The 15,355-nt window shown below is 39.0% G+C and overlaps 1 protein-coding gene across 2 annotated transcripts in view; it reads right to left on the reverse strand.

Moving 5' to 3' along the window:
• The window catches only part of LOC114647917 (solute carrier family 26 member 9-like), an 81,215-nt gene that overhangs the window by 19,075 nt on the left and 46,785 nt on the right, over positions 1-15,355 (reverse strand). For both annotated transcript variants that reach the window (XM_028796619.2, XM_051924813.1), the window contains 4 exons: positions 14,515-14,628; positions 14,356-14,433; positions 9,080-9,175; positions 3,207-3,313 (listed from right to left, as the gene is read on the reverse strand). In XM_028796619.2, coding sequence (XP_028652452.1) covers positions 3,207-3,313; positions 9,080-9,175; positions 14,356-14,433; positions 14,515-14,628 — 395 coding nt within the window. The remainder of the gene's footprint in view (positions 1-3,206; positions 3,314-9,079; positions 9,176-14,355; positions 14,434-14,514; positions 14,629-15,355) is intronic.

The raw sequence follows: 15,355 nt of genomic DNA on the forward strand, positions 1-15,355 counted from the left end.
CCCCGATGCCTACAGATCCCTGGTGAAGAGGATCAGGGACACCCGGATTGCTTCCAAGTGTGGAGCTGGTACTTCCGCCACACTGGGAAGTGCCAGTAGAAGCTCATCGGAAGACACCTGGAGCACATCCGGGTGAGTATAAAAGGGGCCGCCTCCCTCCATTCGAGGGCTGGAGTCGGGTGAGGAGAAAGACAAGGCCTTGGAGAGGCAAGGAGGCGGCCTGAAGAAAGTGAGGCATTGGACTGTTGGACAGGACTTTTGGGGACTTTGGGGTTAGTGTGCACTTATGTAAATAATAGGAATGTATAATAAATGTGTTGTGGGTGATTTTAACGTGTCCACCTGTCTGTGTCCAGGCCATCTTCCACAAAGCATACTAGCAATGTTTGAAATGAACGTCTGATGACCTACAGTAGCCCTTTACAGGTGGTCTTCCAATCCCATTATGCTGTATTTAGCTTCATACAGTCTCTATTTATGCTTAGTGTTCTTGAGTCTTTATTTTTCTTCAGGTGCAAGTTTGTAATTTTACTTTTGTTTCAGTACTGCTTTTCCTACACCAACTTTGTTCTTTATCTGAATTTTTATCCTTGTTTTGGCATTGAGTTAATGCAGATTTTGGATACACATTTTTTTTCTTCCTTTATTTTGTAAGCACAGTGCATTGCCATTACAAACAGGTTCAAAAGGATCATTTATGTGAATCCTGACAATGTTTAGAACATTAGAACAATCTGAACAAGAACAGGCTATTCAGCCCAACAAGGCTTGCCAGTCCTATCCAAATAACATTATGCCTAGATTTGAGGGTTCCTAAAGTCCTACTGTCTACCACAGTACTTGGTAGCTTATTCCATGTGTCTATGGTTCTCTGTGTAAAAGAAAACTTCCTAACATTTGTGCAAACATTTACCCTTAACAAGTTTCCAACTGTGTCTTCATGTTCTTGATGAACTCATTTTAAAAAAATAGTCTCAATCCACTGGACTAATTCCCTTCATAATTTTAAACACTTCAGTCATGTCTCCTCTTAATCTTCTTTTGCTTAAACTGAAAGGCTCAGATCTTTTAATCTTTTGCCATATGTCATCTCCTGTAGCCCTGGAATCAGCCTAGTTGCTTTTCTCTGGACTTTTTCTACCAATGCTATGTCTTTTTTGTAACTTTGAGGCCAATCCTGCACACAGAACTCCAGATGAGGCCTCACCAGTGTGTTATAAAGCTTCAGCACAACCTCCTTGGACTCGTACTCCACACATCAAGGTGCTATATAATTTGTCTTTTTAATGGCTTCTTAAAACTGTCTGAAAGTTGATAGTGCCAAGTCCACTATGACTCCTTACTCCTTATCATAAGTTGTACTTTAAATTTTCAGACATCCTATTGTGTATTCAAACTTCACATTTTACTTTTTACAGATGTCAAGTATGCACCAGTCAAACATGTGGGTGCCACAAACATTGGTGCTTGAGCCCTGTCCTTTTCTCTCTATACACCTCCATACTAGGCCTTATCTTCTTGTCCCATGGATTCTCTTATCCTTGCTATACCGTTAATGCTCAGATGTACGTGTTATTTTGTCAAAGAGGACCACATGGTATCAGCTAGAATCTCTTCATGGCTCACTGATATCTCAATCTGGATGAAGGAACAGCTTTTCCAACTCAGCCTGGCAAAGATATACGTTCTTGTTATTTCATCTGTTTATTTAGCACTCTGTGATTATCTCAATGAACAACAGTCTTTCACTGACCATATTATAGTGGCCTCTTGGTCTTGCAGATTCCCTCTGTACAACATCCTCAAGATCAGACCGTACCTGACAGCGTATGCAGCACAACTCCTAGTTCAGGGTTTGGTCTTGTCATGTCTGGACTACTACAGTTCTTTGTTGGCAGGAGTAGTGGCATGCATGACCAGACCGCTGAAGATAATTCAAACTGCAGAGGACTGTCTGGTGTTCCACCATCTGAGGTGGGCACAAGTCACTCTTCTTTTCAGATCACTACATTGGCTCCCCGGAGCATCACATATTAGGTAATGACATACATACAGTATACATTTGTGTCTGTTGTTATTATTCCTATAGTCATCAGGAACCTTATCAATGGAAAGTGAACTAGTCCAAACAATGGATTCAAAACAAACATTTTCTATGTTCACAAAAATGAAGTCCAAAAGAAAGCAGTTTTGAATTTCAGTAATTTGTACTTGTATAAATTTAATTAAACATATTATTATTATTAACTTATTAAAAACTGGTATTGTATAAAATGAAACATAATCATTCACTTTATTTATTAGATTATATTGTTCTGTTTGTATACATTATGTAAATGGGTGGCACGGTGGCCCAGTGGAAGTGCTGCTGCCTCACAGTAAGGGACCTGAATTCGTATCATGTCCTCCCTGCGTGGAGTTTGTATGTTGTTTGTGAGGGTTTTCTCCTGGTCCTCCAGTTTCCTCTCTCACTTCCCAAAGATTTGAAGGTTAGGTAGATTGGCGATCCTAAATTGTCCCTAGTGTGTGTTTGGTGTGTGTTCCCCTTGCTCCTGCCCTATGGTAGATGGGATAGGCTTCTGTATGGCAAGCCAAATTAACATTTAGAAATATCTTAAAATTAATTTTATGATATGATATCTTAAAAAGTAAACTACATTTTAAGATATCCGAAATTAATTTTGAGATATCTATAAATGTTAATTTGGCTTGCCATACTCCTGCAACCTTGTTCAGGACCAAGTGAGTTAGAAATTGACATGAATCAGAAATACTCATTTCTGAAAGGTTGAGTCAAAATTGCGTTGTAACACTTAATATCTGTTGTAAACTCTAGTTTTCTTTTACAGCACTTCTACAATAAAATTATTTAAAAGCATTTTCTAACATTTTTGAACATACAGTATATTTATACATATTTATATTTATGAATTTATAAAACATTTCATGATTTATATAAACGACCATATTATAATCAAATGTTACAGAGGTAATACTATAATAATACACTAAAAGGGTAAAACAGCTGGAGTGCTACATCTGTGAAACTCCAAAGTCAATGAATGGGTCGTAGGATTTGCCAGAGATTGGATGGCATATACTGCTTTATCTAGGGCAGTAGAAATACTGGCGCCAGTCCTGGTTATAAATGAAATAAAGTGCAGCATTCTACGTCATGTTTACAGTGCATATAAGAGTAAACTTACAATTGCGTCTGGAAGACTACCACCATCATGGAAAAGATCACACCCACAGCGACACCATAGGGCAGGCTCAGAAAGAAAGCTGATAGGAAGCTTACCACCCAAACGCACTGAAAAGTGAAACAACAGAGTGAAGAATCATGGGTGATTATGGCATGCTGGCAAACCAAGGTACAGCTTTATAGAAAGAAATAAAAAAATTAAACGTAAACCATCAGTGTTGCAATATTATCCTAAGAAGCTTGTTTGACAATTTGAGGTTTCTGACTATTATGATTCAAGAGGGAAAAGGTCAGTTCAAAATCTAACAGAAAAACGTTTCTAACCAGGGGATGACTAGTTGTAAATCAAGTTTGGGGGGGGGTCAGACCCTTAAAAGTCAGAATAACCAATGACTTTAAAACCAAAACATGAGGCAAAATATTGCAGGTCAAAATGAGAGACAATAAAACATTCCTTTCCATAACTGTTATAATAATATATTAACAGTAATAATTAGATCATCTAAATACTTTGATGTCTTTCTGCAAAGACCTGCAGGCTGCTTTCTTAAATACGATTTACTGATAACATGATGCCAGTCTATTGCCCATAGCGACAACAACATATTATTGTGTGAGAATTGCGACCATCTCTCAGGTAAGGCAAAATAAGAATATAGGCTATATAGAGCTATATAGGCTATGGCCACACTCCTACATTTTCATTTAAAAACACAAACAGTCTACTTTTTAGTCTACTTTTTCTTCTTTTGTCCACATTACCATGGTGTTTTTAACCCCCAAAAACAGACAGTCCAGAGCCTTATACTTCTGAAAACACCAGCTCAGCATTGCAGTGTGAAAGCAAAATGTTGCAAAAATGCAGATTCTGATTGCGCTCTGATTGGTTCATGCTAATGACATGGCCCTTCCCTGATTGGATCCTACTCATTGCAACAACTCATTCCCTGAATGGTCGCCCTTCATGGAAGAAAACCATATTACAATACAGCAGGCACAGAGGAGTTGCTCTCCATGGCTTTTCTTCTTTTGCTTACCTGTACTGTATGAATGCTGCATACATGTAATGTACTGGTCAATATAGTTTTGCGATAAATAATAATAATAATTACTTTATTTGTATAGCACTTAATAAGCAGTGAAGCACAAAGTACTTCACACGGAACATGGAAAACAGAAATTAGGTATAAAATATAAAAGTGAAAAAAAAAATCCCATGGCTGGTGGTGTTACCTTCCCTTTAAGGATTTTTCCATGATGTACACTTGTCCTGTGCAGGTGAACAACTTTGTCGTGTTCATTTTTAGTTGTTTTAGTGTTGGTGGAGATACTTTCATAAATGAGGCAAAAATGTTAGCATTAATGGAGATTGCTTTAATTTAAAAATACATTTTTTACATAAAAATGTAGTTGAGTAGACATAGCCATAGTATATAGAAAAACTGGGACTAGTCACATGTAAGGGACTTGATTCTAATCTTATAATGGATTTATTGCAGATCATCTCTTTAATTAGGACAACATGCAAAGCAGCTTCATAGGAAGGAGACAACTTGTATTCATCTTGTAAAGGGTTTGCATTCTAAAGTTATTCCTTGGCTTACTACACTTTACTGTGTCAATCACTTTATGATTTACATCACTTGTGCTGTTCATTATTTCAGTCTTTATCATTTATTCTTATTTGTTTTGCTGCTTCTTCCATTATATCACTTTCTAAATCGATGTTTCCCAGCCTTTGTGGTGTCACAACCCAATTTTTTGCATGCCAGTGAGTTCGCAACCCACAAAGATGGGGACCCCATCTATAAATTTAGCACAATCATCTGAGCTGGGGAATGGTGTGATCCTCCTGGGTGAATTTAATACAATCATCAAAGAGCGATTTTGGAGTGTCCCTCACAATCACTAGAACATCAGAGCATTAGATAAATCAAGCATGATCATCAATGCTTTTACTCCTTGGCAAATCGAGCACAATCGTCGAGCAAGGGTTAGGGATGTCATCTGAGATCAGTTATAATACAACAGTTACAATGATGCCACACAATCGTTGGACTGATGGGGAGGGGGGGTTTGTCTGTGGTCAGCCGCGATCCACCTACAATGCCTCCATAGCCCACCAGTGAGCGGCAACCTACATAAATATTCTAAATAAATCTGCATTATTTTAATCTAGCAGGCTACATAACACCCTGTCTGACCCGAGTCTTGTACACAGAACTTTGAATTTAAACTTTGCAAGATATTTGTCTAAATGTCTCATTAAGGGTACCAAACTTAATTTTTATTATTTATATACCCATTGCGGGCCAGAATATTTTAAAAAATAACTACTGCTACATTTATTGTACAAGTAAGACACATGGTTACTTCTTCATTCATGACAATCACATATTCTGCCTCATGTTGCTCTTAAAACGGTCTCCCCTCCTAATAGTTTTTCTTTTCTTGGATATTGCAATGGGTTAGGAAGATACCAGCAACCACAGAACTAAAATCAGCCTGAGGTGAAAAAATTAATGTCAGCACATAAAGTCTAGTGAAGTAGCAGTCAGGATATATGGGAAAATTAGTAGTTATCTGTTGTGACCAGTAGGTGGCATTGCAGCACCCCAAATCCCTGACACAACTTCATCAACACAAGTCCTGGTATAAATAAAATGTTTATTAGCACAAATATCTTACAAAAAAGCAAAAGTGACATAAACACAAGCACAATTTTCTTCTCTTACTTTCTGTTTCTACTCCTCCAGGCAAACTTTGTCCTCTTCCACCCAACTCCAACTCTCCTGGATGAGACAGAGTGGCTTCTTTTATTCTGGACCTGGGAGTACTTTCAGTGCTAGGGCAGAGCCAACTGGAAGCACTTCCAGGTCAAATGGAAGGCACACAAAGTAGGAATCATGGATCCTTGGAGCACACCCCAGACGGCACCCAGGGAACCTGACAAGGCTGCCCTATGGGACTACAGTTTCTAGCATGCCTTGTGGATATCCATAAAATTAACGTCACCCAGGGATGCTGTCACCTAGTGTATCAGGGGAGCATGCAGTTCTGATAACTTGTCTCCCCATGTCCATGCATCAAACTGGCCTCACGGCCAGGTAAGGGTCCAGTCCATCACTGCTGAAAAGCCAATGTGCCTACAGTGTACTTTAACATTCTTTATAAATATTCTAGGATGGGTAGGGAACATTTTTCACTTCCTTGTGCCACCTCATTGCCATGGCCTCAACAGACAGGTAATGGACCGGAACCTATCCTGATAGAGATGCCATCTTCTTCGACAAGTGTCACTTGACCACATTAAAAAACTCTGTGTAAACATGCATGTGATCAATCGTACAGACCACATTAGGAGTTGGTTATAAATGCATAGCGAACACTTTGAACACTGAGTGAAATCCAAATGTGTTTTCTATCCACATACAACAGTAAAGCCAGTGGAAAAGATAAAACAATCTTGTAGAACAGAGGCAGGAATTTGGGGGTTAGTGCAGCTTTAAAAGGTGAGCCTAGTGGCAGCATCTGCATGTGTTGACCTACCGTTTCCTTGATAAAGCCATAACATTTTGGCATCATACTGAAAGGCGAAGTTCTTTATGGTGGTGTGGTATGCCACCTTTTTTTCGATTGTTCTTGTTGAGTTATTTTGAGCAGCCCATTTCTATTCTAACTAAATTACTAAACGTAATGCAGGTAAATTATGTATGGATGCAATCTACTGTATATATGAAAAGCATGTTAAAGGGTATCATTGAGAAAAGTAAAAAATATTGTAGGCCACATGGGACATGTTCAGAATATTGATGAATCAAGCCAAATTAAAAAGGTCCAAAAGCTGGATCTGGCCCATGGACCTTAAGTTAGAAACCTCTGTCCAATCTATACATATAAAAGGCAAAGCCCTCACTGACTCATCACTAATTCTCCTACTTTCCATATAGGTGGGAAGCTGAAATTTCGCGTGATCATTCCTTGCAGTGTACTTACAAAAGTTAGGTATGTTTCATGTCCTATTGCAATACCCAAGAGGAGGAAATGAGTGTACCCCCTAAACTGTATACATAGGTGAAACCCCTCCTCACTATATCTGCGACTTCCAATATACTTAGGAAGCCCAAATTTCCCATGTTCATCCTTTACACTGTACTTACAAATGTTAAATATGTTTCATTTCGCACCGTGCCCTGTAATGAACTTTCGAAAATAACGTCTTCTATTTGGCTGTTCTCACCATTATGCTGTAAGGAACTTTTGGAACTGACCTCTCCTTTTAGCGGTTTCATTCCTTATTTCCATTAACAGACGATTTATTTCACGGCAGATACGCACAAGGGCCGGCCCCTGTCCCCCTTCCTTGTTCCGCATGGCCGCTGTCTGTGCACCTACCACGTGGTTGGCTCTCTGCCTATATACATTAATGACATCCCGCGCTCATGTGCCTCCTCACTCTCTTCCTTACTATCCTCAGCTGTTCATCATGCTCACTGCTCCCTTCTTCTTTACTCCACCGCTTCAAACCTGTTATTGTTGGCCATGCTTCACGTCTTCCTGATGGTGACTCCTGCCTTTTCGTTACAATCGTCAAATTCACTCTCAATACTAAAATAAGTCTACGACAATTATATTGACAATCATGTTACGTTATTTTTAAAATAATGTTTCCTTTTCTGTTTCATAACTTCTTTAACACACTACTTCACTGCAAAGCATGGGTATTTTGCTAGTCTTCTTCTATAATACGCTACCGTGGCTGTTTGTTTGTCTGTCCAGGATTTTAAATCACCTGTAGCTCGCAAACCATTTCACCTATTGACTTGAAATTTGGTACACATATACTACGTGACGTCTACTATCCGCTTGCGTGGTGATGATTTTATTACTCTTTTTATTTTTATTTTATTTTATTGTAGAATCAACTCTCGGCAGGGCACCACAGGGCGGCTGTGCGGCGCATGTGTACGGGCGCCGTTCTCATTCCCTACCACCTTCGCTAATCATTCTTGAGGCAGATTGAAGACTTAAGTGCCAGATTAAGTGAAAGGTTAAAGAAAACGTACTAAGTAATTACAACACAAAAACTAACTAATCAGTTTTAACACGAAAAGATGCCGACGAAAGAGAAGCAGCGGGCGGCTAAGGTGGAATAAAGGAGAGCTGCTCAGGAAGCAGCAAGCATATCAACCTCTGAGCAAATAAATGCTTAACGTACAGAGAAAGAGGATGAATACTATGAATGCTCAAGTCAAGTGTATTCACTGCACGTTATCATGCAGTGAGCCGTTACTGGTATATTATATTAGCTAGGAACACATCTGTCCAACCTTCTTACTATTCCAACGCTTCACTATCTTTACCTTCATACAAAAAATCCCAGCTTCACTGCTCTCTGACTGATGCTCCATCTCCTTGTCTGACCGTGTTGATTCTTTACCAATAACTGTCCCATATTTCATTTGACATTAAGTAGTACTGCTTTTGACATACTGTAATGCCACCCATCCCACCACCTGCACTTACTATATGCACATACCATCCATCCATCCATTTTCCAACCCGCTGAATCCGAACACAGGGTCACGGGGGTCTGCTGGAGCCAATCCCAGCCAACACAGGGCACAAGGCAGGGACCAATCCCGGGCAGGGTGCGAACCCACCGCAGATGCACTTACCATAGATATCATATTTCATTATGATATCATTATTGGCTTTGCACATAGTGTTGGTTTTTGATATGAAGGCTGCATATTCTATTGCTTATACCCTGTATCAGAGGAAGCTGTTTAGCTTCCACTTCACTAAAACAAATTACCAGTTTGCACAGGGCTAACAAGATAAAAGAATTCCATTCTCTTTTTTAAAACTTACACAGTCCAACTTGTTCTTCTTCCACAGGTAGTACGGGTCTGAGAACTGCTTCAGCGTGTTCTTCAGATTGACAGCGATTAGTGCACCCAGAACAGACTGAAGAGACAAAAAGAGACAGGCAGTGTGATTTCCTTTGTTATTAGTTGAATCTTTTATATATGGTTTAGGGTTTTAAATATATAAGGAATACAATTCCACTGCCTATTTGGAGTTTTGATTTCATTTTAATGGAGTTTAAAATAATTTTGTGGTTTCCCACAATGCCATCTTGCTGCAAAGTGTAACCATTTTGCAGATTGTTTTGTTGACAGTTGCCATATCATTATTTGTTAGACTGACACCTTTTTCCAAGGCGACTTAACAATATTTGAGATACAATTGGTTACCTTTCTTTTGTTTTTCCTCTTTTGGCACAAGAAGGTAAAGTGACTTTCTTGGGGTCACACTGTGCCAGTAGTCAGATTCGAACCCACAACCTCAGGGTTTAAAGTCCAAAGCCTTAAGCACTACATCACACCACCATTACGTTGGGACAACTAGAGTCACTGCTTGTAATTTCTTTGTAAAATCTTTTGACTTTTACAGTTTTCTGAGAATAACAGTGTTTTGGTTTTGATGTTTCACTTTAATGGTTATAAACTAAGCTCCTTTACTGAGTCCAATTCTTCTTTTGGTCATTGTTTTTTTCTTGCCATTATGCCATTAATTAGCAAAATATTATTATTATTATTATTCTTTACATTTATATAGCACTTTTCTCGCTACTGAAATCACTTCAGTGAGTAGCAAGCCACTTCAACCACCACTAATGTGTAGCATCCACTTGGATGATGTGACAGCGGCCATTTTATGCCAGTATGCTCACCACACATTAGCTGTTAGGTGGTGAAGTGGTGAGAGATAGTTAGTCAATCAGAGACAAGGGCTGATTAGGGCCATAGCGAGCAATTTAGCCTGGACATCGGAATACACAATACTCTTTATGAAGGATGACCACAGTGAGTCAGGACCTCAGTTTTATGTTTCATCCAAACGACGGTGCCATAGTTACAGCACAATGTCCCCATCACTGCACTGTACTTTCCTAGATGGTCTACCATCCAAGTACAATAAGAATAAAAAAATAAACAACTACCTAAAATAAATGACCCAAAAAGAAATAATACGCACCCCAAAATACCAAAGCCTAGATTCGTAACACATATATTGAATGATTTGTAATTCATCTTGTTTATTTAAAATGCTGTATTGGGGTGCTTTTTGTTAAATAACACTTGTAATATTTAATTTCTGTGAATATTAAAATTATTTTGGGATTATTGAGGTAAGGTGCATATTTTAGGTAAATAAAACTGGGAAAGCTAACATTATTTTTGATAGTGTGTACTTCAACAAGAATTTGATGGGCAGGTATCTTGTGAACAGAAAGTTTGATGGGCATGACAATGACTCATAGGAATGACAATGTGTTTTTCAAGAGACAGAATTCTGGGATGTATGGAAATAGATTGAAGATCTGGGAGATATGCAAGGGTAAAAGCAAATACTAATAAGGTGTTATTATTAATAAAATGTGTGTATGTTTAAGTGCAGATAATCTAACCAGTGTGTATATGCTCGTAATAAGGTATAAAAATGGTGTTTGGGACTTTACCTTTAACATGATCTCATAATTAGATAAAAGTAACTTCACTGACAAGTAACAAGACCACTGAAAATTGTCAGTTGTCCGGTTTTGACCAATGCAACTGTTACTAATTGTTTCATAGCTGAAAAAGCACAGTATAAAAGAAAGGATTTTGAGAGTACTTAATGATTCAGTGTTTAGTATGAGAGAGAAGACGTATATATAAATATATATACCGGACAACTATGGGGCGGAGTGGTGGCTCTGAGGCTAAGGATCTGTGCTGGTGTCCAGAAGGTTGCCGGTTCAAATCCCTGTCAGTGCCAAAGGAGATCCTACTCTGCTGGGCCCTTGAGCAAGACCCTTAACCTGTAATTGCTCCAGGGGCGCTGTTCAATGGCTGACCCTGCGCTCTGACCCCAAGGGGTATGCAAAAACTAACAAATACCTAATACAAGAAATTGTATAAGGCGAAATAAAGAACAAAAAAAAAAAAATATGAGAGAGACAGTTTTGAAGACACAACATCATGTTGTCATAGGATAAAAGTACAGTGCTGACTGCTAATTCAAAATACGCCCCAACAGAGACAAGCATTAGGAGGAAAGAAGCTACAGAATTGCACGCACTTTAATAGAACAACCTAAAATGGATTAAGAAAAAAAAGGCGTCTCATTTGACATGGACATCTCTTTTGGTTTTACGGATACAAAGCTTGCTGTATGGACATTGATATAATTTGCTTTAACCACTAGCATTTGATATGTCTGGTTTCTCTGCAAAAACACACACATTTAGATTGAAATAAAGTTTAGATATTATGCCAATGAAACTGCCTTCTTGTTCACTGGCCCTAGCAATCTAACCTTCAAGGTCAAACCCTTTCAGAGATAGTGAGCTGGAAGAAGATGAATATTTGTGATCCTGGCAGGAGCAGATTTCTGGCCTTTTTTAGAATAATCAGAGGTTTAGTCCTTGGGGGGGTCCTGGGGGACACTGAGACTAAAGGGCCCTCAGCCATTGAGGTATTTCAGCAGTTTAGTGTTGAATCCTTTACAAAGTTAGCCAGCCCTTATTAAGGATTCCAGTGGTAAGTGCATGTGAAACAAGGCTAATAATTTTGGCATTTTCTTGATTCTGGGTTTCTTTTTCACCAATAGATATAACTTTTGGGGGCTAAAGTGCCTTTTGTGGACATTTTCATGATCAAACATATGCATTCTTGTATTTTTTTGTTAAGCGTTTATATGGTGCAGTCTTGTGAAAATGTTTTGCGTTAGGTGGTGTTTGACCCTGACTCCACCTTTTCTTTTTTTCCCCTTTTAACATGCATTATTAATATAATGTATAAAACAAAGTTGTAATTAAAGACTTATAAATTTTTCGTTAGTTTGCATTTTTTTGTTTCCATTATGAAATACAGTGAATGCATTTTTAATCTTTTTCATGGACTAGTTGTTGTTTTTTAATGTCATGTTTAAGAATTACTGTGACAAAAGTTTGTTTTCTTATGGTAGACTCCATTTCATTGAGCCATTGCTTTAATATGGTAGTCTGTTGCTAGGGGACATGGTCACAGAAGTCTTGTGTGATGATATTACCAAATAAAGGTTACTGTGGTACACAACACTATGCTGAGGATTGTGAATAAATTCTGAAATATTTAGTGTGAGAATCTGTTCCAAACTGTTCCTGCTTTTTGACTAATAACTAGTTTTTTTGGATTCTGATTTTTGATTTGAATTTTGGTTTGGGTGATCAGCAATTGTCCTTCTGGTTTTGACTTTTGCAGTTATTATTTGGTTAAAGTTATCCTGGTCCACTTAAACTGCTTTTACGGCCTGCTATTTTTCTACCTTTTGGCAGAACACTGGCCTTTTAGCTGTGAAGCTAAAACCTTGACAACATTTAAGAAAACTTGAGATCTTGGAACAGCTTAACTGTTAGCTAAACAAACAGGCACGATGGACTAAATGGTCTCCTTTCATTTGTAAAGTTTCTGATGTTTTATGTCCTTATGTTCTTAGACAGACAGACAGACAGACAGACAGACAGACAGACAGACAGACAGACAGACAGACAGACAGACAGACAGACAGACAGACAGACAGACAGACAGACAGACAGACAGACAGACAGATAGATAGATAGATAGATAGATAGATAGATAGATAGATAGATAGATAGATAGATAGATAGATAGATAGATAGATAGATAGATAGATAGATAGATAGATAGATACTTTATTAATCCCAAGGGGAAATTCACATACTCCAGCAGCAGCATACTGATACAAAAAACAATATTAAATTAAACAGTAATAAAAATGCAGGTAAAAACAGACAATAACTTGAATAATGTTAACGTTTACCCCCCCACGGGGTGGAATTGAAGAGTCGCATAGTTTGGGGGAGGAACGATCTCCTCAGTCTGTCAGTGGAGCAGGACATTGACAGCAGTCTGTCGCTGAAGCTAGATAGATAGATAGATAGATAGATAGATAGATAGATAGATAGATAGATAGATAGATAGATAGATAGATAGATAGATAGATAGATAGATAGATAGATAGATAGATAGATAGATAGATAGATAGATAGATAGATACTTTATTAATCCCAGGGGGAAATTCACATACTCCAGCAGCAAAAAAATATTAAATTAAAGAGTAATAAAAAATGCAGGTAAAAAACAGACAATAACTTTGAATAATGTTCAACGTTTACCCCCTCTGGTGGAATTGAAGAGTCGCATAGTTTGGGGGAGGAATGATCTTCTCAGTCTGTCAGTGGAGCAGGACGGTGACAACAGTCTGTCGCTGAAACTGCTCCTTTGTCTGGAGATGACACTATTTAGTGGATGCAGTGGATTCTCCATAATTGATAGGAGCCTGCTGAGCGCCTGTCGCTCTGCCTCAGATGTTAAACTGTCCAGCTCCATGCCAACAATAGAGCCTGCCTTCCTCACCAGTTTGTCCAGGCGTGAGGCGTCTTTCTTCTTAATGCTGCCTCCCCAGCACACCACCATGTAAAAGAGGGCGCTCGCCACAACCGTCTGATAGAACATCTGCAGCATCTTATTGCAGATGTTGAAGGACGCCAGTCTTCTAAGGAAGTATAGCCGGCTCTGTCCTCTCTTGCATAGAGCATCAGTATTGGCAGTCCAGTCCAATTTATCATCCAGCTGCACTCCCAGGTATTTATAGGTCTCTACCCTCTGCTCACAGTCACCTCTGATGATCACGGGGTCCAGGAGGGGCCTGGGCCTCCTAAAATCCACCACCAGCTCTTTGGTTTTGCTGGTGTTCAAGTGTAGGTGGTTTGAGTCGCACCATTTAACAAAGTCCTTGATGAGGTTCCTATACTCCTCCTCCTGCCCACTCCTGATGCAGCCCACGATAGCAGTGTCGTCAGCGAACTTTTGCATGTGACAGGACTCTGAGTTGTATTGGAAGTCCGATGTATATAGGCTGAACAGGACCGGAGAAAGTACAGTCCCCTGCGGATTGTTCTATCCTCAGAATAAGATTAGAGCCAGTGTAGCTCTGTCTGAACTGTCTGAGCTATTTGTTTAGCTCCTCAATTCCAAATGACCAACGTGAAGTTTATAAGACAATAGAGAGAGAATAAGAATATTGGAGGTTCATACCTTTGGGAGAGGTTCAAGATAAACACCAAGGGCAAGCATCGTCACCAAAACTACCAACATGACACAGAGACTGGCAAACTGCAGGCAGTAAAAAACACAATAAATATTACAATAGATTAAGGAATCTATAGCAATTCTAGCCAGTAACCATTTGCTTACCTGAGACTTTCCACCGGCACCATCCACTGCTAGAGTTACTGAGAGTGCACAACAGATGACATGAATCTTAAAGAAGGAGCCAAAGAAGTTGCTGCAGCCCAGAGCCAACATCTCCTGAGTGAAGGAGACAGGACAATGATTAGGGTGAAAGTTCAAACCTGCTCTAACCAATTCACCCCCAGTTCACCTAGTCCCACTATATTTGGAAGTGACACCTTAAACAGCTCCACACACACAAAGTCAATGAAAATTTTTATTAGCATCAATTGTCTGGGGTTCACAACCCTTAGGCTATGTCCACCCTACTGCATTTTTGTTTTTAAAATGGAGACAGTTTTTGCCTTTTGTCCACACTATCCTGACATTTTTAACCCCTGAAAATTGAGACTTTTGAAAATGCGCTGTTGGGCTCTATACTTATGAACACATCAGCTCAGCATTACAGTGTGAATTGAATGAAAATGAAGAGTTTTAAAAATGCAGACTCTATTCGCACCCTTATTTGCTTGTGCTTATTACGTAGCTCTTCCCTGATTGGTTCCTGCTCATTACAACATCTCATTCCCTTATTGGTCACCCTTCATGGTAGAAACCATATTCCAACATAGTGTACACAGACTTTTCATGATGCTTGTTATGTTGTTTACCTGTATGCATCTAAATTGTATTTTGTACAATCTGAGTGCTGCATACATGCACAAAGAGCAAAAAAATTACTTGTTGCTACAGTTTTGCGATAAATCTCATGGTATTACCATCCCTGAAAGGATTTTTCCACTAATGTGTGTAAATGTTTTAGTGTGGGCAGAGATACTTTTATAAACAAAGTGAAAGCACTATT

Source organism: Erpetoichthys calabaricus, chromosome 3 (genome assembly GCF_900747795.2).
Source record: "Erpetoichthys calabaricus chromosome 3, fErpCal1.3, whole genome shotgun sequence".
NCBI classification, from domain to species: Eukaryota; Metazoa; Chordata; class Cladistia; order Polypteriformes; family Polypteridae; genus Erpetoichthys; species Erpetoichthys calabaricus.